Below are 19,082 nucleotides of genomic sequence, written 5' to 3' on the forward strand. Positions count from 1 at the left end.
TTTTTAATATATATTTAACTTCCTTAAACTAGACTATTGTTTGTAGAACTAATGTTTTTATTCAGATTAAAAATCCAATAAGGTTCCTGGTCATAAAGCAACAAAATAGAAAGATTACCAAGGACGGATACTTTTGCAACCCACTGGGTATCCTCCCTCAGGTTTTTTATGGGCTCGTTAGTTATCAATTTTGGGTCATAAGCAAAACGGTTTTAAAAATTCTGCTGCTTTCCTCAATTTTTAAATGGTTCAGGACCTTATTCCATACCTCAAGCATTTTTTTAGAGCAATCCCCCCCCCCCCCATTTGTTCAGCTTGTTTAGTAAATAACTATTTATATATTTTTTAAATGTAAATATTTAACTCTAGTAGCAGATTCTACCATAAAACAATCCTCTTTCTTTTTGTTCCCGAGCTCAGTTTTAGATTTTAAAAAAATTACACGTTAAGAGTGAATTCACTTTACGGAGATGAAAAATAGTTCGAGTTATTGATCCCTACAATTTGCCATGACGATACCCAACTAATGAATCACGGCTTTAGGGAAGGGTTCCTTGAGCAAAAAGCAAGTTGTTGCTTGCATTCAGGCATGCTGGAGGCAGGGTAACAGCCAGAGAGAAAGTCATGACAAGTCATGCCTGCAGACTAAAATAAATAAATACTTGGCAAGGTAACAACATAAAATAAAAGCTAAAGTATTAGTTTTTCATTTCTGGTTTAAGGGAAAACATTTGCATAATAAATTCCAACAAGATAACACCTTCAAGATTACATGCATCACTTTTTTTTCTTAAAGGAAGTGATGCTCGGGTAAGACTTTCAGGAAGTGACACTCTAGTAACTTAAACTAAGGCCTTTAGTCCCAGTCCACAGATCTGAAGTCAGCTGGACTTTATAAATACTGCATGCTTTCAAGGAGTAGGTGTTATATATGCTGCTATATTTACCACTATTAATGACAAGAGTTATATTTTTTTATATATATCAGTCATTAAATAACTCCTCACATACTTCAGACTTTTATCTGAGACTTCTATCTGTATTCAGTCTATACGTGCTCCCAGCATGCACCATTTTAAAATAAACAATCTTTATTCGCAAGTTCAGTTGTATTTTAAGAAAACATAAAACTTGGATTTGGTGTTTCTTTTCATCAAAAGACACAGTTACAGCAAATATAAGCAGTTATGTATAGCTAAAACTGTGAGGGTGTGATTACACAGTCACTGCAGAAATTAACTACAACCCCCCCAGTAATAACAGAAGATACACTCTCAGCCACAAAAACCTGAGCAGATTCAAGCTCTTTAAATGTCTTCCTGTGAAATTATCAAAGATGGATTTGTTGTTACTCTCAATTAAACTCATCACTGCTCAGTGGGTTGAAGAGCTGATCAGCGTGTTTGTGTGCCTGCAGAAGCAGCACCTGGGCGTCCTGGGAGGCCTCTGGCTCCTGCAAGATTCCTCCCAGTTCCCGGGCCATCGTCTCACGTTCGCTGTCCGGTATGACCTTTCTCAGACGAGACTGAAGGAAACAAAACGTGTTAAAAAGGAATTTTATTATAATCAACACTTACAACTCAGAGCAGTAATGTTATGATGTAACTGCATTTCTTAAGATTTAAAAAAAAATATATATATATATTGCAACAGCACAGACGTTTCACAACAGAGACCGTGCTTAAGGTTTCCTGTTAAACTTTAGAGGAAGAAGACTCAATTTCATATCTTAGTTACAAAGTGGCAGTCTTGTGGCTAAAAACAGCTGTTGTGCAACATTTATTAAGTGCTTTCTGCAGCTTCTGTGCTCACCTCTAACATTGTTTCCTCTTTGTGTGGAGGGACAGAGGGAAGCCTGAGAACAGCTTGACCAGTTAACTCCAAAATCTGCAAGACAACAGAAAATAATAATACAGATTAATTTATGTGGGTTGAACATCATTTCACACTTTAATATCTGAAAATCTGCTCATCTGTGCAGCTGGAAGGGATGGCTTTGTTTCCTGTAAAAATCAGACCCGTTTTCTGTAAGATCCTGCACAAAAGCCACATTTCAAAATGCCTTTTAATCAATCTGCAAAACACTTAAAAAATAATAATAATAAAGATATGACCAGGCCTATTCAATAAATCGACTGGCGGGCTGAATGTGGACCTTTGTTAAATTTCATCACCCCTCACAAAGTTGTTAGAATGCCACACCACTTGGTCTGAATATAATCTGAAAGTGTACACATCAGAGCTACTTCTATACGTTGTTGGCTAATAGTTCTGTTCAATAAAAGCTCAAAGAACGTGATTCTGGGAAAACAGTAAAACTAAAAGTTAAAACTCATTTTCATTGTTTCAGTTTGTATTAATGACCAACTCTGATCCAAACATATTTATAAAAAGAAAAAACACTAAAAAGGCATTATGTTGTGGTGTTTATAAAATGATTGCAGACATCAGAAGAACACAAAAAAAAAAAAATCCCATAAATTAAAAACGCAAAAAGCAGTATTTATGGGCTGTTATTATAAATAACTAATAAATTATTTCACTAGTTTGCGTTTTGCACCTGTTTAGCTTTGTCCTCTTCCTCCTCCAGCTCATCTCTCAGCCGACTGCATGTTTGCTCCAAAGACGCCATCTTCTCCTCCATCATTTCCAGAGCTCTGACGACAGCCTTCAAGTCTCTCTGAACACACAAAATACAAAAACGTATCAATTAACACAAACGTGAACAATCTGATTTTAAATAATTACATCATTCGGAGGATTGCAACCACTAACAGCTGAACTGGTGTGGCTCGGTACAATGGCAGCACTATTTTGGCTCTAGTGTCAACAAATAAAAGAGCGACGATAACTCCGAATGCGTCATAGTTCATTGCACATCACGGTAATGTACGACGATGACCTGGTTCACTATATTCCTTTTTTTAAGATGTGCAGATAGATTGGGTCGTGTTAGTCTGGGCAAGAGATGGTGGCAGCATGCTCTTTGGGAGGAAGACAAACTTTCTGAAGTGGTGTGATGCTTTGGGAAGTGATCTGCTGGGAAACTTTGATTCATGTTGATGTTGTGTTGAGATGCAGCACCAGCCTAAACTTTCAGCCTAAGAACATCCCTGAATGGAGAAGGCCTTAGCTGATGGAAGCAGCCGCTCGAAGTGGGATACTATGTCCTGACAAAATCACGCAATCAAACACAATCAATGTGTTGATATGAACACCAAATCCTCCAGATCTTAATCCCAACGAGAAACGGTGGGTTGAGATGGACAAACAAGGTCGATCCACGATAACTTAGGCCCAGATACTTTAGCAAACCTTCGGAAGAACAACTGATTGGAAAATCTTAATATCAGAAAATAGAAATCAGATTCAGGATCAAAGGGATATATATTATTTTCATCTACCGGCAGTTTTCTTTATTTTGCCATGTATTACTACAGCTACAATTATTGGTAAACTTTTATATGTTTAATAATATTTTTGTTTGTTTGTTAATTTAGGTTTAGTCTTTTCACAGCATTTTGGGTTGTTCAGTTTGAAAAACTGAGGATAAACTTTAACAACCAGTTGACTGGTTTTCAGAAACATCTACGTGTTGTCCTTGGGTCAAGACAAATGCTGATACCGTCTGAGGTGGCAAAACATTACAAGTCCCAAATTGTTTGTAGGGATCTATATTCAAAGATTCAAGGTTCTTTATTTGTCATTCACACCACATGTGGTACAACGAAATTGTGTACACAATTTTCTTACCGTAAGAACGGCTCTCTGCACCGGCCAGAGCCGGCTATCTTCGACCAGCCGAAGAATAGCGGCGCTTCAAGTCATCGGCTGGTCTCTGATAGCCGGCTCCGGCTGGTGCAGAGAGTCGTTCGCTACCGGAAAGAGGTGCAGCTGAACCGATAAGCACAAAAAAATATATATAGAAACCGTCCAGATGACCTGGCTGAACTTTGTTGGATTTTATACATGGATTATTGAGCACGGACTTTGGTGCCTAATGCCCAATATTGTTACATTTGAATGATTTTTTTTCCCTTCATATTGTGTTAAATTGAGACTGCAAACCGTCTTTATTTCAGAAAAAGATGTTTTACAGTGTATACAAAGACTGAATCCGAGGCAAGAACATTGTTCTTAGACACGACTTAACCTTGTTAGATTTTTCTACCTGGATTATTGAGCAGCATCAGGACAAGAACATTGTTGCTCCTTTCTTATGGTGTTCATTTTAGTAAGACTAGCTAGATACAGAGTTAAGCTTTAAAATAAATTTGAGCTGACGAAAATGTCTCTTTTGTATGTAAACAGTCAAAACAAAAACTAATATCAACCAAGAATAACCAAATGTATGGAACCGTGGGTCTGAAAATAAACTTTTCATTTCTAGTTCAGGACATACTACCATTAGAATATTTTGAAACGTGTACAAACAAGATTTTCTACTTTTGAGCTCTGAAGGTTAGCGCTTCACTCTAAAATGGTTTCCATACCTCAAGCAAAGGCAGACGAGCTGTGCTGCACCTACAGCACATCACATCTGCATAATCCACTACCCTTCTAAGACTCAAACTTCATTTGCCCAAAGGATATGAAGTCCTGGAAAACCCTTTTTGAGAGCTGCCCATATCAGACAACATGTGCCAAGTTAGACATTGAAATGGACTTCCCAAATGGTGACATGCCACTTTGTTACAAGCCTCTTCATGATGAAGAGAGACATCAGTGCCGTTGATGCTAAAGATAGTCTATAATAAGTCAAAAGGGGACCCATCAGAAAGAAAGAGATCTTCTAGGCACAAAGCTTCTCATTCCAGCATGTACAAGGAAAAATGCATCTTTCTCTGAGAAATCAGGCTAGTACCGGTACTTGATGGGCCAGAAAACCAGCTAATCTCTGACTATATGTGCTGAACTGCATGACAATGAAAAAGTGCAGAGAGCTGCAACTAATAAAACGGAGAAGATACTTGCTATTCTCAGCAGAGAACAAGTGGCAGCAGAAGTGCACTATTAGAGGTCTTGCTACCGTCGTTACACTAAAGATGCAGACGCTAAAACATCTACCAGTGCTGATTTATCATCAAGTGCTTCTGACAGTCATGGTCCATAAGAGACTGTAGAGAAACAGTCCTATGATGAACCCTTCTCTATTAACAGAGAAAACCTGTTTGTCAACCCTGCTGTGATGACAATGACTGATCTAATTTCTAATCTTGTTCAACAACCTTCAGCATGCATCATTGATGGAATGAACCTTATCCACAAACTGAAGGAAGACGGCAAGTTATTTGCACAGCTAGCAGACGCTGCACTCCTAGCTCTGCATGAAGGCTTTAATAGTGTTGGGATTTATGTTGTCTTTGATGTCTGCAGAAAAACTTCTATAAAGTATGCTAACAGATGCAACAGCGGTTCTGCCACAGGCACACAGTGGAAGAATACTGCACCAGGTCACAACATTCTGCAGTGGAAGAAATTCAAGGGAACCCTAAGAACAAAACGAGCCTAGTCAAGTTCTTGGTTGAACGGTGAACGAAGCCTGAGAAAATGAAGAAGCTTGAGGAGAAGTAGAAGAATAAAAACTATGTGACGTGGAGAAGTATGTTACCTCATCACCAAGGATCACTGGGATGAATTCCAAGTCCTGAAGACAACACAGGAGGAAGCTGATACATATGCTTTTTCATGCCTTGCATGCTGCACAGGATGGCTACAGATCAATAGTCATCACAGTTGAGGACACCGATGTGCTGATACTATGTGTTGGATTTAGTAAGAAGATCGCATGTCCCCTTTATCAGAAATCTGGTACCCAAAACCATACATGGTACAGTACATAAACATTAAACTTGCAAGCTCAGTGGAAGTAATCTGCAAGGGTCTTGTCGGATTACATTCTTTCCCTGGCTGTGACACAGTAAGTGCATTTGCAGGCCGTGGGAAGCTGAGCGCACCGAAGCTTCTGAAAGAATGCAAGATGTTCAAGCAGACCTTTCAGCATCTTGGTGAGAAATGGGATGTTTCAACAGACTTAGGAGTCTGTGTGCTGGATGAATGCATCCACATCTACTATCAAAGAGATTAACGAATTCTGTAATTTCTGAGGTAAAATCCAGCCCGCTGCCACCATGCAAAGACTGTTTGTATACGCATATCCTTCATTCAGATTATATGCAATTTGCTTGTGCTGTGCTGTTAGCCAGACAGTTGTCCCAGATCCCAAGAGTAGTGAAAGGACCACAGTAGATGATGGCAGACTGTCTATAGAATGAATGTGACGATCGCAAGCACCAGAAGCTGTTTTGCAGCTCAAGTCCTGCAAGTGTGTTTGTGCTGCAAAAATTCCACTCTGCATGTCTGAAGAACCAGCTAAATTGGAGAAATATGTGCAGACGGCAGACCTGCACAAACAAGGCTAAAGACAATGGAGAAGTAAATGTCCAGTTAGATGATTCTGATACAGATGTAGAACTCAAATAGTGTTTCTACCCCTTCTCATAAATAACACGACATATCACTGATCATGGTTAAATATTATCTATAGATACATGACATTTCAAAACACACCATTACAATTTGCCATCTGGCGTGGTGCAGAGATCTTAAAAATCTAATCTTGGCACATGAAATTGTCCATATGTCAGAGGTCAGAAATGTTTTAATGAAAAAAGAAAAGCTTTTTTGTTCTCTTCCTGTTTTAATCTCATTCATCAGATTACAGCGTTTCTCACCTCCAGGGAGCTCAGCGTCTTCTTTCCAGCCACTGACTTCTTGGCCTCCATCTGGTGCCGCAGAGAGGAAAGCTTCAAATCTTTCTCTTTCAGCGCTGGAACCTTAAGCTGTGTACAATAAGCTAAAAACCTGGAAATGTTGAGGATACATTTAACCAATCAGAATCAGTTTAGGCTTGAATGTAGGTTATTCATTTCTCACTAAAACGATCATGATAATCTACAAACAAACATCACACAGATCAAACTGGAACTTTCCTTTTAAAGCAGAAGTACGTGTCTTTAGGGGCCAGAATCTAAGCTAGTACAATATACTTTTCACTTGGCAGAAATCCATTATTTTTAAAGATTGGACTGTAAATTATGCATCATTAAAAACGTAAAAGTGAGTTTTACTATTTAAATTTACTGACAGATGAAGAATGGGCCATTTCTGACCCGTTTAATTAGCTTTACATCTATTGCAGTTTGGAAAAAAAATAAAATAATTACTTGTTTTTAATTATGTTCAAATGTTCTTGGCTCTCTTTCTTCTCCTTCCGCTTCAAAACAAGAGTTGCTCTGGAAAGAAAAAGATGTCTTGATTAACAATTACTCATCAACAGAGTAGTTTAATCCAAAAATCACATGAAATATGTAAACATTAATACACTAGTCAACTTTAACAATATTAAGGTGGCTTCAAACTTCCACATTTTCAACGAGGATAAAACTAGTTATTATTTTTTGACCCTGTGGAAACTGAAGTGCTGCTTGTACAGATCTGGACAGCCTGTTTGTTTTTATTCTTTATTGACTTTGAACAGGTGATCCACTCTTTCATTACCTCCCAACTGGTTTACTGTAACTATCTGTATGCTAGGCCCGTCTCTCACGGGACCAGAATGCTGCAGCACGTTTTTTATCACAAACAAAAAACCGTGAGTATATCTCCCAGGTGCTTCCCTTCGCTGACTCCCTGTTTGTTTTAGCATTGACTTTGAAGTTTTACAGTTGACCTATAAGAACCTAAACGTACTGGTTTCTGTAGATCTCCTGCAGACTGGCGTGTTAGATATAATATCAGTTATCAGGCTCCTCTCTTGTTGAACCAACTTCCAGTTTCTGTCCGTAAGGCTGACAGATGGTCCAGTTTTAAGACAGGACCTAAGACTTTCCTTTTTGATAGATCCTATAATTAGGATTGGCTTATTATGCTGCTATAGGCTTAGACTACTGGAGGACAAACTGACCTCCATCCATCCATTATCTTTACCCGTTTATTCCATTTTGGGTCACGGGGGTTGCTGGTGCCCATGTCCAGCAATCACTGTGCGAGTGGCGGGGTACACCCTGGACGGGTCGCAAGTCCATCACAGGGCCACATAGAGACAAACGACACAAACAACCATTCACTCTCTCACTCACACCTAGGGACAATTTAGAGTTACCAATCAGCCTAACATGCATGTTTTTGGTCTGTGGGAGGAAACCGGAGCACCCGGAGAAAACCCACGCATGCACGGAGAGAACATGCAAACTCCACCCAGAAGGCCCCTGGACCGGGGTTTGAACCAGGGACGACAAACTGACCTGATTTCTTGAAATGAATTGTTAAAATAGAATATCCTCCTGATGCATGCTCTATAATCCAGGTAGAAAAATCTAAAACAGTTAAGTCTGGTCCTCTGGATGTCTAGAGGACCAAACTTAACTTTTTCTAGATTAAAATAAAATAGTTTTCATTTGATACTATTTCAATCTTAACATGTGATTCACGGCCTGCCATTGTGTATCTGTTCTTCCTTCCTGTTCCTCTCAAACCCAGCCAGTCGAAGCAGATGGCCGCTTGTCCTGAGCCTGGTTCTGCTAAAGGTTTCTTCCTCACGAGGGAGTTTTTCTTTTCCACTGTCGCCTTCATGCTTGCTCAAGATGAGAGTCTGCAATGAAGTTAAACTCAAAGCAGTCTGCTCCTCAGAAAATTAATGTTATTAACTTACTTTATATATATATGAATGTTTCTGTTCAGTGTCCTGAGATGATTTCTGTTGGGACTTGGCGCTATATAAATAAACTGAATTGAATTAATTAACATTTGCTTTTAGCTTCACCCCAGATCCAGGCTGGTCTAACTGTTTTTATTTTTGTGGTCTCTTGCATTTCAGATTGTCTTTTGACTTATTATTGTTTTTATGTTCATTTCAACCAACAGCAGCTGTTTCGAAATGAGTAAGGTTTATAAATTTGACTTGATAGCACTAATTTAATACCATATAGAACACATGCAAGGAAGATCTGGGATGTCCTGTGTAGCTTTTACTGTGGTCTTCATCAAGAAACCCTCCAACTCAGAGTAGCTCCAAACTCTTTACGTGCATAAAGATGGTAGAGGTGTTAACGGATCCGTGTTAAGCTCACAGTATTGATAAGTCCATCATGTTCTCCACAGCAGTGATGGAGGAACTCGGCATCACCTTCCAATTGTCCTGAACTTTTTTCTTCTTGGAGACTGCAGCTGAACCTCCTTCATCTAATAGCAGCAAGATAAACAGTAAATCATACTAATGGCAAATAAGGCAGCATATTTAACTTTGTAGATACGGAGCAGTCCTGACCTTTCATCCTCTGATGTGTTTTGGAGTGTGTGGTTTGATCATTTCGCTCTTGGTCCTGTAGTCACAGCATCAGTAATTCACAAGAAACAAAGAAGGGTTCAACATCCGATGTTATAATCATCTTACTTCGTTCGGTGTTACTTCCGCTGACCTTTTGGCTTTCTTTTTGTTTTTAGTGACCGGTGCTTCTGATGAGGCTCTTTTAGAACCCCGAGCAGGTTTCATGCTAGCCAAGCTAACGGGACACACAGCGACTGTCGCGGTTAGAACTCGATTCACTAAAACTTTACGAACCAATTCAGCAACAGCTATCGAGTAACAATTTAATACGTTTTGCACAATCTTAATAAAACGTGTTAAAATAAAATGGGTTCTTAAAATTCAAAACTTCTGAAAACAAACCCGTTTTCGCGCTGTTGTTTGAACGGAAACACTATGTGCGCATGCGAGTTTGCAGCCCTATCGCTGCAGACAAATTCGGAAGGCGTATCTGGGGGGCCACATCTGATTGAACGATAGAAAATAGGCGTGACCAAAAGCCACATCTGATTGGACGATAGAAAAATAGGCGTGTTTAGAGGGCTACATCTGATTGGACAATATGAAAATGGGCGTGTTTAAAGGTCATATCTGATTGGACCAAAAGAAAAAGGCTGAACGAAGAAAAATAAGCCGTTTGTGTAAACCACACAGACATATTATGTCTAAAAACAAGGCGTTATTGGCAGATTGTGTTAACCATATGGTGTTAACCACAGGCATAGTATGTCTATGGTGTTAACCGGTTCAACATTGGCGACGTCTCGATTCGACATTAGCCGCGTCTCCATATATATCCATGGGCGTCTCCATAACTTCTCTATCCGCCTCTCTTAACACAAAACTTCCGGTTACATTTCAAAATAAGAGCAATATAACTGGGTAGTGGGGAGGGCTAAATATGTTTTTTTTTTTGTTTTTTTTTTAATACCTAGCCATTACATTAAAAACCAAAATCCATTTTGGTTGTTGAATAATGTGAAAATAGTTACATTCGATTCATAAAGAAAGAAAAATAAAGTAACCAAAATAATAATGATACTTAAACTGGCCTTGGGACAAAGGATGTTGCCTTTAACTTCACATTTTCTTGTTCAACCTTTTAAATCGGTCACTGCAGATGAGTGATTGTCAGTTTCTGTAAGATTTCTGCAACTGGAGCAGGTATTTCTGCTTACTGGTTAACTCTGTCTCACATTTTAAGGGTCAATCCTACTCCATGTTTCAGCTCCTTTCATAGATCAGATCTCATAGAGGAACACTTATAAAGAGCAAATTTAGCTTTTGTTTTAGGCCGTTATCTCGTCACAGGACTCATGATCTTTAATTGAGACCAGACTTTTTGACAAATGGGAGCAGGTTTTGCTTCAGATGCTTCATATGTCATTGTACCCAGACCACACTCAAGCCTACCTGTGTCAGGTGCAGCCTACAACCCAAGGACTAAAGAGAATCTTATTGTGTTTTGACAGCAGACATAATGCTGTTTCTTAGAAACCTTCAGTTTAAAAAAAGGCTGACATAACTTACCTAAAGAGCCAGAAAATACAGTTAGCCAATCAGTGTTTGCCCTCTACAAACGCCTATTCTCCAGAAGCAGCGGCAGTAGGACCAAGTAAACCCACATGATCAACAACTTTAGAAAAATTAATCGCTTTGTGGAAGTCGGCAGAACATATAGGGTCTGTTTCGCAGACAAGGCTTAAGTCTAGTCTCAGACTAAAATGCTGTTTGAGCTGGTTTAACTTTAAGTCCCTTGCACAGTCTTATCTCAAAATAGTTGCAGATTTAGTATGTAAACAAAGCCAATTGCAGGAAGGTGGATCAGAGCTATTCTGTGACTAAATTGAAGCTTAAATTAATCCTTCAAAGAGTCAGGTTTAGTATTGTTTGTGAAAGGGAGCAGACAGTTTGGCAGCATGGAGTATTTAGAATATGAACACCATCATACACAACGGAGGCCGTCCAGAAGAGCACTTGTGGATAGAAGTAGTCGAACCTCTTTGATAAAATAACATTCAGAGACCACTTTTGTATGTATAAAGAAAATGCATTGGAACTAATTACTTTGCTTGAGCCTAGACTTTCCTCTCTGAATCAAAGAGGAAGGCCTGTACCCAGTTCTCCAAGTTCTGATCACTTTGAGATTTTTGGCATGTGCAACTTTCCGCCGGGAAACAGCAGATTTGTGTGGTGTGAGTGAATCAACTGTCTGCAAAATAGTGCACAAAGTCTGCAAAGCTATATGTGAAGTGAGAAAGGATTACATCAAGTTCTCAGCTGCTGTTGATCTCACAGCCTACAAGCTACAGTTCTATGAATACGGGAACTTTCCTGGAGTAATTGGCTGTATTGATGGGTGTCATGTTCCCATTAAGTGCCCTTCAACAGAAGATGCTGAGCTGAACAGGAATCATGAAAACTGGTTTTCAATAAACGTACAGGGTGTCTGTACTACCACTATGCAGTTCTCAAACATTGTTGCACGTTGGAGCGGTTCAACACACGACTCAAGGATTTCCCAGAACTCCTCTTTGTGTGCTCAGTTTGAAGCTGGAAAACAGTGGAGTCCAACTTGGCGACAGTGATTATGCACAGACACGGTTCTTGTTTACTCCTTATCTGCATCCAATCAGGCCTGAGCAGCAACACTACAACCAAGCCCACATCCACACCAGAGGGCTGGTGAAGTGCATGTTTGATATCTGGAAGAATCGTTTCCAATGTCTCAGGACTACGTTACGTTTTGAACCAAGAAGATGCTGCATTGTTATTGTGGCAACTGCAGTGCTTCATAATTACTTCAGACAGCATGGCTGTGTAGACCCATCAACTGAATATTACAATAACCCGCATGTTCTCATGGAAGTAGCCAATGACAAAACTAGACCTGCTTATATAGAAATAGAAACAGCTTTGCTCTGCATTTCATAAAGAAAAGGAAGCTGGAAACCGTTGAGTGATCCACAAGTGCTCAGTTTGATTTTGTCCGACTACATTTTTAATCATTTTGAAAATTGTTATAGAAAATATGGTTCATTACTGAATAAATTTTGGTTGAATTGTGATTGTAATGTAACATTTTTATTTCATAATGGCACAAGGTCAACAGAGACATTGTTAGAAAAAACACGGACGTTTTGCTGCTCCTGTTGCTGCTGCTTCATGTCTCTCTCCATCTCTTTGACTGACAACTCCACTTGAAGGATTTTTATCTTGAGTTCATGTTCTTCTTTTAGATATTGCAATTTGTGCTCATGAAACTCAATAGCAAGTTTTTCATGAATAGTCAGCCTTTTCACTCTTGCTGTGCTGCCTGGGATGGAGATACTGGCTGCTGCCGCAGGTGCAGAGGTCTGATATTTCTGACTCTGTTCTGGCTCCGCCGACATCTGATTCAAGCTCAGGCCGTCTTTTTCTAGAGAGAATTACAATATAAGACATAATATTTCAATAGTATTTTTCCTTTTTATTCATAGTGCAAAATATGGTGCTATTTAGCTTACCTGGGCAGGGCAATACACATAGGCACACACATTGTAACAAAGAGTATTGAAGAGTTTTCCCACCTGAACTGTCCAGATGATCATCATCTGGGATGCCTTCCAAGGGATGTTGGTTTTCAATCATCCCACTCAACAAATCTCCCTCGGTCTGTGGTGTAGTTGGGGCTCCTCCACCCGTCTTGAAACAATTCAGCTGTATTTTGTTTTTCCACGTGACCTTTACAAGGCAATATATGGCCTCATATGAGCAAACATACATTTCATCGTGAGTGATTAGAACAATCAGGATACTGTAAATAATATAATTAAATTTTACCTGAATCTGTTGGGAGGATCCTGTTGATAACTTTTTCATTTGATTTATATTCATTCACAATTGCAGCCCGTGTTTCGTTTTTTTTATTTCTGTGGATGAATCATGTTTGTCCTGAATTATGTGATGTTCTAAAATAATTTCCTTCAAAAGCATCTTCTCACTTTCACCGAAGTTTTTTTTGAACGCTTTCTTTTTCCAATGTCCATGCTTGGTCAGAAGTAAAACTCCCGTTCCATACACATAGACTGCTAAAATTTATAACAGGAAAATTCCACCCCAGGTTTTCAGAGATACCTCACCTTTGCACCATGTGCACATTGTTAATCTGATTGGCTTCCAAGACATGCTCTGAATGGTCCTTGATTACCTTAGTCAGAGACTCTGTAGTCTGGAATGACTTAATCTGAAGTTAAACAGCATCTCAGAAAGCAATTAGATTAGTGTGGATTAAGTTAGACAAGATTAGTTTAGTCCTGGTTTTATTTAAGCCCTGACTGCGAAACCGGCCCATAGAAAGTAAATGAATCTCCCGTAAAACAAGCCCAGTTTGATAAGACAACACTATATCTGTGCCTGTAAGACAAAACGCAGGGCAATTTAACTAAAATAAACTCGAGTCTTTAGTTACTGACTGTAGGACAATGTTTTACATTTAATGTTACTGTATGTTTTTTGCATTGCATTCTTGCACAGCTTATTGCATAAACTGATAATCAGTGTTATGGACACTATCCTTTTAGCTTCAATTTTTCATGAGCTGAACTCAAAAGATCTAGGACTTTTTCAATGTACACAAAAAGCCTTTCTCTCAAATATTGTTCACAAATTTGTGTAAAACGGTTAGTGAGCGCTTCTTCTATGCTGAGCTAATCTATCTACCTCACAGGCGTGGTGTAGAGATGCTGTATTAAGATAGTTTATTTATTTAGCTATGTTCATAATTTTGTTCTGTGCATCTGACGTGCCGAATGAGTCTGCGAGAGAATCAGAGAACATTTTTTTACTGAATCAACAATTTCAAGTGAAAAAAACGGTATAATACAATTTAACTTTTGCTTTTTTAACTGTATTATATATATATATATATATATATATATATATATATATATATATACATATGTGTGTGTGTGTGTGTATGTGTGTGTGTGTGTTTTTAAATAGTATTACCAGTTTGCAAAAAATAAGTTGAACTTCTAATTTTACAACTATTTTCTTTTATTTTTTCATCCGTCCAGAGGACCTTAACTTTTTTTTAGATTTTTCCAGATTATTGAGCATGAATAAGGATATTTTTCTTTTATATTTAACAGTTGTGGCCAGCACGGTGGCGCAACTGGTGGAACTGTTGCCTCTCAGTGAGCAGGTCCCTGGTTCAAATCCCGGTCCAGGGGCCTTTCTGGGTGGAGTTTGCATGTTCTCTCCGTGCATGCGTGGGTTTTCGCCAGGTACTCCTGTTTCCTCCCACAGACCAAAAACATGCATGTTAGACTGATTGGGAACTCTAAATTGTCCCTAGGTGTGCGTGAGAGAATGAACGGTTGTTTGTCTCTATGTGTCCCCGTGATGGACTTGCGACCCATCCAGGGTGTACCCCGCCCCTCGCACAGTGAATGCTGGACATGGGCACCGGCGACCCCCGTGATCCAAAATTGAAGAAGCGGGTAAAAGATAATGAATGGATTTAACAGTTGTGCTAAGAATGCTCTACAATTTAATCTAACAAAGTTAAGTAATGTCCTCTGGACGGATTTTAAAAAGCTGTTGAAACGTTTTGTCTTTTATCCAAAAGACTTCCTCAGTCTGAGGAGCTGCAACAAACTCAGTCTTATGACAATGAATGACAATAAAGAAACCATGACCTTATAAATAGCACCTATAGTGGATCAACCAGTTTGCTGGTGACAGCTAAAACTAGCTGTTCACATGGTAAAGGAAGACCACCAGCCTAACGACCGATAGTTAATGCCCTGATGGCTGCTTGCTATTCACAGGGGGCTGAGTTAGTAAAAGGTTGGATTTTTCTACCTGGATTATTGCGCATGTATCAGGATAGTCTACAATTTAAGTTAGCGTTCACATAATTCACATTTTAATTTGTAGCTTAAGAGTCAAAACCATCAAGTTCAATATTGACATATGAAATAAAGTTTATTTCACAGGAGCAAGTTTGTTTCAGTAAAATGTGACACTGTAACAAATAAGGAGAAGACAAAAAAAATCCCGTATTTGACTGAAAATTTAAATATCTTCACTCATGTGATCCAGATGTCGGAGGACTGCATCAACAACTGTCCCTCAGGTCTGTCACAACCTCCACGGGAAGAAAAATTTGCCTGAATGGCGTCCATGGTCGCGCAGGTCCAAGGGACTGAGAACCCTCCTGATACCCATCATGTTGCCCTGAACTACCTTCTTAAAGGTCCAGGGGTTCTGGTTATTTTGCTCCATCTCCTGACGCAACCTATGCATTTCTGCAAGACTCTCTCTGCTCACCACCTACAATAAAACAGAGAAAAGGATCGCCACACATGAAAACCATGACACTTTTCTGATGGTTAAATAATCATGACCACTGAGTAGAAACTATTTATCAATACTGGACCAGCCTGTAATCATTGCTATTAGCCCAGTCATTCAAATAACATAAACTGAAAACAATTTTTAAGTGTACGCCAAAACCTAAAAAAAAAGCATAACTCCATCTTTTGAACTCCAGCTGTGATCTCACCTTGGCAGGGAAAGGCAGCTTCTTAGCCACTTCAGTTAAGAATTGTTCAATCTCGCCCAGATCAATCTTTCCTCCCAACTCCACAATCAAACGTCCGGCACGAACTGGGGTCACGTAGTATTCAATGTCTCCTTTACCCCCACCCATGCGATGACCCAGACTTTTACTTGTGATGGGCTTATATGGGGCATTAATGCGCCACCGGGCGAATGTCGTTCGGGGATCCATCTTGCGATTAATAGTCAGACGTATCATCTCGAGATGACCCCAACGCAAGTAGCCCCCACCCATGGCCTTATCATTGGAGAAAGAAAAAAAAGAAAACAAGGATTAGTCAGTCAAGATTTTTCCACCGGAGATTATTAAGTTCAAATGTGTGTAGACAAAAAAAAAAAAAACTAGAACTAAAGGCACTTAATTTAAACAAAGTATTGTTTCTCGATAACACTGTATATTATGAACAGAAGAAAAATATCCAAGTTATTTTGTAATTGCATTATTTAAAAAAGCTTCAGTTCAGTTATCACTTAACACTTTCGGTAGGTGTTAAATCCACTCACTAGAATGCCGAACTGTCCATTCAGGAAGGAAGTTGCAGCCTTTGATGGGCCTTGGATATCTCGCAGCTTCCTCGGCTCTTTTTTGGCCTTTTTTAAGTTAGGCACCTTTTCCAGAAACTTCAGCTTGGGTTTTTCTGGCAGCACCACATCTTAGATTAAGAAAACAAGCACAAAAAGTCATAAATAACATTCACACATAGCAGCAGGTTAAAATATTGAATATATATTAAATAAAATGAAAGATATCATGAACTCTACAAGTTTATGTCTCTATGAAGTGCAAAAACTAACACTGGACAGAGCACAGCTAATTATATTAACTGATGGGTTGTTGTTTTTTTGCATCAATATATTTATTTTATTCCTAAATCAGTATATGACTTATTGTTATTATTATTTCCAAGATGGCCGCGCTCAGCTGAGTCGCAGCTTCACAGGCTCCCGGTGAACTCAATCTTTTTTTGTTCCTGTTGTTTTTGCTTTAACCTTTTTTTGCGCCTACAATGCACATCCACAGCACGGGTATGACTGCGACACACTTGTGGACTTTTCTATCGCTGCCTTGCCATCTTGCCATCGTGGTTCAGTCCTTCCAGCCTCAGGCTCAGGCCTGTCATGGAGGCTGTCTCCATGATCCTCCATATGCCTGCACAGACTGAACTCTACTGATCCCCTGGGTTCCACGGGGAAACCTTGGATGTTCTCCGTTTGCTGGACCCGGTTCTGGAGGGCAGTCTGGGAGGCAGCTGCTGCAGTCCTTATTATCATCATGCTGCTTAAGGGACCTGCTAACAAGACCTGCTAATGCTGATAACACCACACCGCTAACAGTACCATGGTGCCAACGGGACCATGGTGCTAAGAGAAACCTCACTGCTAACAGTAACATGCTGCTAATTGGACCATGTTGCTAGGATAACCGCACTGTCATCAGAACCACTCTGCCAATTCATTCAACCTTTATTTAGACAGGTAAATCCCATTGAGCCTCGAGGACTCATTTACAAGAGAGACCTGAATAGGACCATGCTGCAGTAGATTAATTTCTTGTTCACTTTTGGTGCCTTGTTTCTGTATTTTTGTTGCATGCTTTGAATAAATCCTAGTTTATGTTAGTTTAGTTTAAGTTAGTGCGCACATTAAACATGTAAATTATAGCAGAACAAAACCTATGAAAATCGTGCTGCTGTCGTTCGGTGTATTGTTTTGCACTAGTAGTGACTGGCATATATCTTAGATCTTTTAGAGTACCATTTGGCATTCGTTTAGTGTATATCTTAGTTTATATCTCAGATCCTCATTTACAGTTTCTTTTTACACTTTATATTTTTGCTACCGTTTGATGTAACTGGGACCCTGTGTACATAATTTTGTTCCACTACATGTACCACATGTGATGCAAATGACAAATAAAGAAACTCTGACTCTCTGATTACAGCGGCAAAGTCAATGCTGCTTTTAAAATCATGTTTTAGAACTGCATGTGTATTTATAGATCTATGAGTTTACAAAAAGTCTACAATTTCTGTTTTCAGAGTGTGTTTTTAAATGTTTTTGTCCAATGACACGTTTATTCACCTGAAGAAGTGAAATTATCAAATAAATGACAAGATAAGTGATTACCACTGAAGTTAGGAGGAATAGTAAACGTCTTGATTCCAGCAGTGAGGACTTTCAAAAAGCTCTGCAAAGGAACTGTAGAGAAAAGTAGTGAGACATTTAAGAATCAAAACTTACAAACAAACAAACAAAAAAACCCTGACAGCCATAAATAATGTTGCTCAAAAAGTTAAAAATCAAAGCTCAAAACTTGTTTCTATTGAGAAGAATAGCTTATCTTTAGATGTGTCTTTAAGTTTAGAGGTAACACTGTTAAACTGGTCCAGTTTAATGTACTTTTGTTTTAATTCTCTCCACTTCGTGTAGCTTTAGCATAATTAGCGTTAGCCATTTACCTTGCTGGTGACCGTGAGCTCTGCAGGCTCCCGTCAGCCCGTGGGCCGCAGCCTTTACGAAGAACATTATTATGTTAAATTTTAAATAAACTATATTAATACCTAACAGTCACTTTGTGTGACCCGATTACGGGCGCTTCAAAATAACAACTGTTTATTTATTTCTTAAAAAAAACATCACCGCTTGTACGAGGACGCGGCCATGATTTTACTGCCAACTTCCGCCAAAACACGGGACGTTTCCTGATCCTGTTTGGAGAATTTTCACAATAAGATTCACAATAAGTTTTAAACTTATGACGCTTGAGTCTGGAAAGCCATTACATTTCTATTTAAATGTTTTATTTCTTGGGAACATTTATTTACCTAATGGAATATTTATGAATCATTTTAAATAACACAATTTTTTATTTATATAATTTTAAATGGCTTTCCATATTATAGTTTGGACCTTTAGTTGTTCTTTTTGGATTGTTTTAATATTTTATTTTAATATAAAGCAGAATCTATCAACACAACATGAAGAGAACACGTTGTTCCACAGAAAACAACTATATATATATACATATATATATATATATATACATATACATATATATATATATACATATACATATACATATATATATATACATATACATATACATATA

The 19,082-nt window shown here is 38.8% G+C and overlaps 2 protein-coding genes across 2 annotated transcripts; both read right to left on the bottom strand.

The window, feature by feature from the left end:
* Nucleotides 1–1,323: 1,323 nt before the first annotated feature.
* On the bottom strand, nucleotides 1,324–9,696 carry LOC119422711 (centromere protein Q). Its single transcript, XM_037690109.1, has 8 exons — nucleotides 9,455–9,696; nucleotides 9,329–9,383; nucleotides 9,132–9,243; nucleotides 7,227–7,295; nucleotides 6,735–6,864; nucleotides 2,561–2,680; nucleotides 1,813–1,887; nucleotides 1,324–1,525 (listed from the first exon to the last, which is right to left on the bottom strand). The coding sequence occupies exons 1-8, from the start codon at nucleotides 9,551–9,553 to the stop codon at nucleotides 1,355–1,357; spliced, it is 831 nt and encodes a 276-aa protein (XP_037546037.1). The 5' UTR covers nucleotides 9,554–9,696; the 3' UTR covers nucleotides 1,324–1,354.
* Nucleotides 9,697–15,318: 5,622 nt separating this feature from the next.
* Nucleotides 15,319–18,664, bottom strand: mrpl16 (mitochondrial ribosomal protein L16). Its single transcript, XM_037690028.1, has 5 exons — nucleotides 18,433–18,664; nucleotides 18,101–18,172; nucleotides 16,478–16,626; nucleotides 15,918–16,211; nucleotides 15,319–15,685 (listed from the first exon to the last, which is right to left on the bottom strand). Exons 1-5 carry the CDS (start codon nucleotides 18,497–18,499, stop codon nucleotides 15,494–15,496), a joined length of 774 nt encoding a protein of 257 aa, XP_037545956.1. The 5' UTR covers nucleotides 18,500–18,664; the 3' UTR covers nucleotides 15,319–15,493.
* Between the last annotated feature and the right edge of the window lie 418 nt (nucleotides 18,665–19,082).

This window comes from Nematolebias whitei, chromosome 2, assembly GCF_014905685.2.
Source record: "Nematolebias whitei isolate Nwh7 chromosome 2, NemWhi1, whole genome shotgun sequence".
Classification (NCBI taxonomy): Eukaryota; Metazoa; Chordata; class Actinopteri; order Cyprinodontiformes; family Rivulidae; genus Nematolebias; species Nematolebias whitei.

What these genes read in the sequence shown, in the direction of transcription:
- mrpl16 (XM_037690028.1), bottom strand. Translation starts at nt 18,499, where the DNA reads ATGTTCTTCGTAAAGGCTGCGGCCCACGGGCTGACGGGAGCCTGCAGA. An exon ending in AGCTCACGGTCACCAGCAAG is followed by an intron (nt 18,173 to 18,432) that starts GTAAATGGCTAA and finishes TTTTCTCTACAG; the next exon opens with TTCCTTTGCAGAGCTTTTTG. An exon ending in ATGGACAGTTCGGCATTCTA is followed by an intron (nt 16,212 to 16,477) that starts GTGAGTGGATTT and finishes TCCAATGATAAG; the next exon opens with GCCATGGGTGGGGGCTACTT.
- LOC119422711 (XM_037690109.1), bottom strand. Translation starts at nt 9,553, where the DNA reads ATGAAACCTGCTCGGGGTTCTAAAAGAGCCTCATCAGAAGCACCGGTC. An exon ending in CGGAAGTAACACCGAACGAA is followed by an intron (nt 9,384 to 9,454) that starts GTAAGATGATTA and finishes CTGTGACTACAG; the next exon opens with GACCAAGAGCGAAATGATCA. An exon ending in ATGATGGACTTATCAATACT is followed by an intron (nt 7,296 to 9,131) that starts GTGAGCTTAACA and finishes TTTTCTTTCCAG; the next exon opens with AGCAACTCTTGTTTTGAAGC.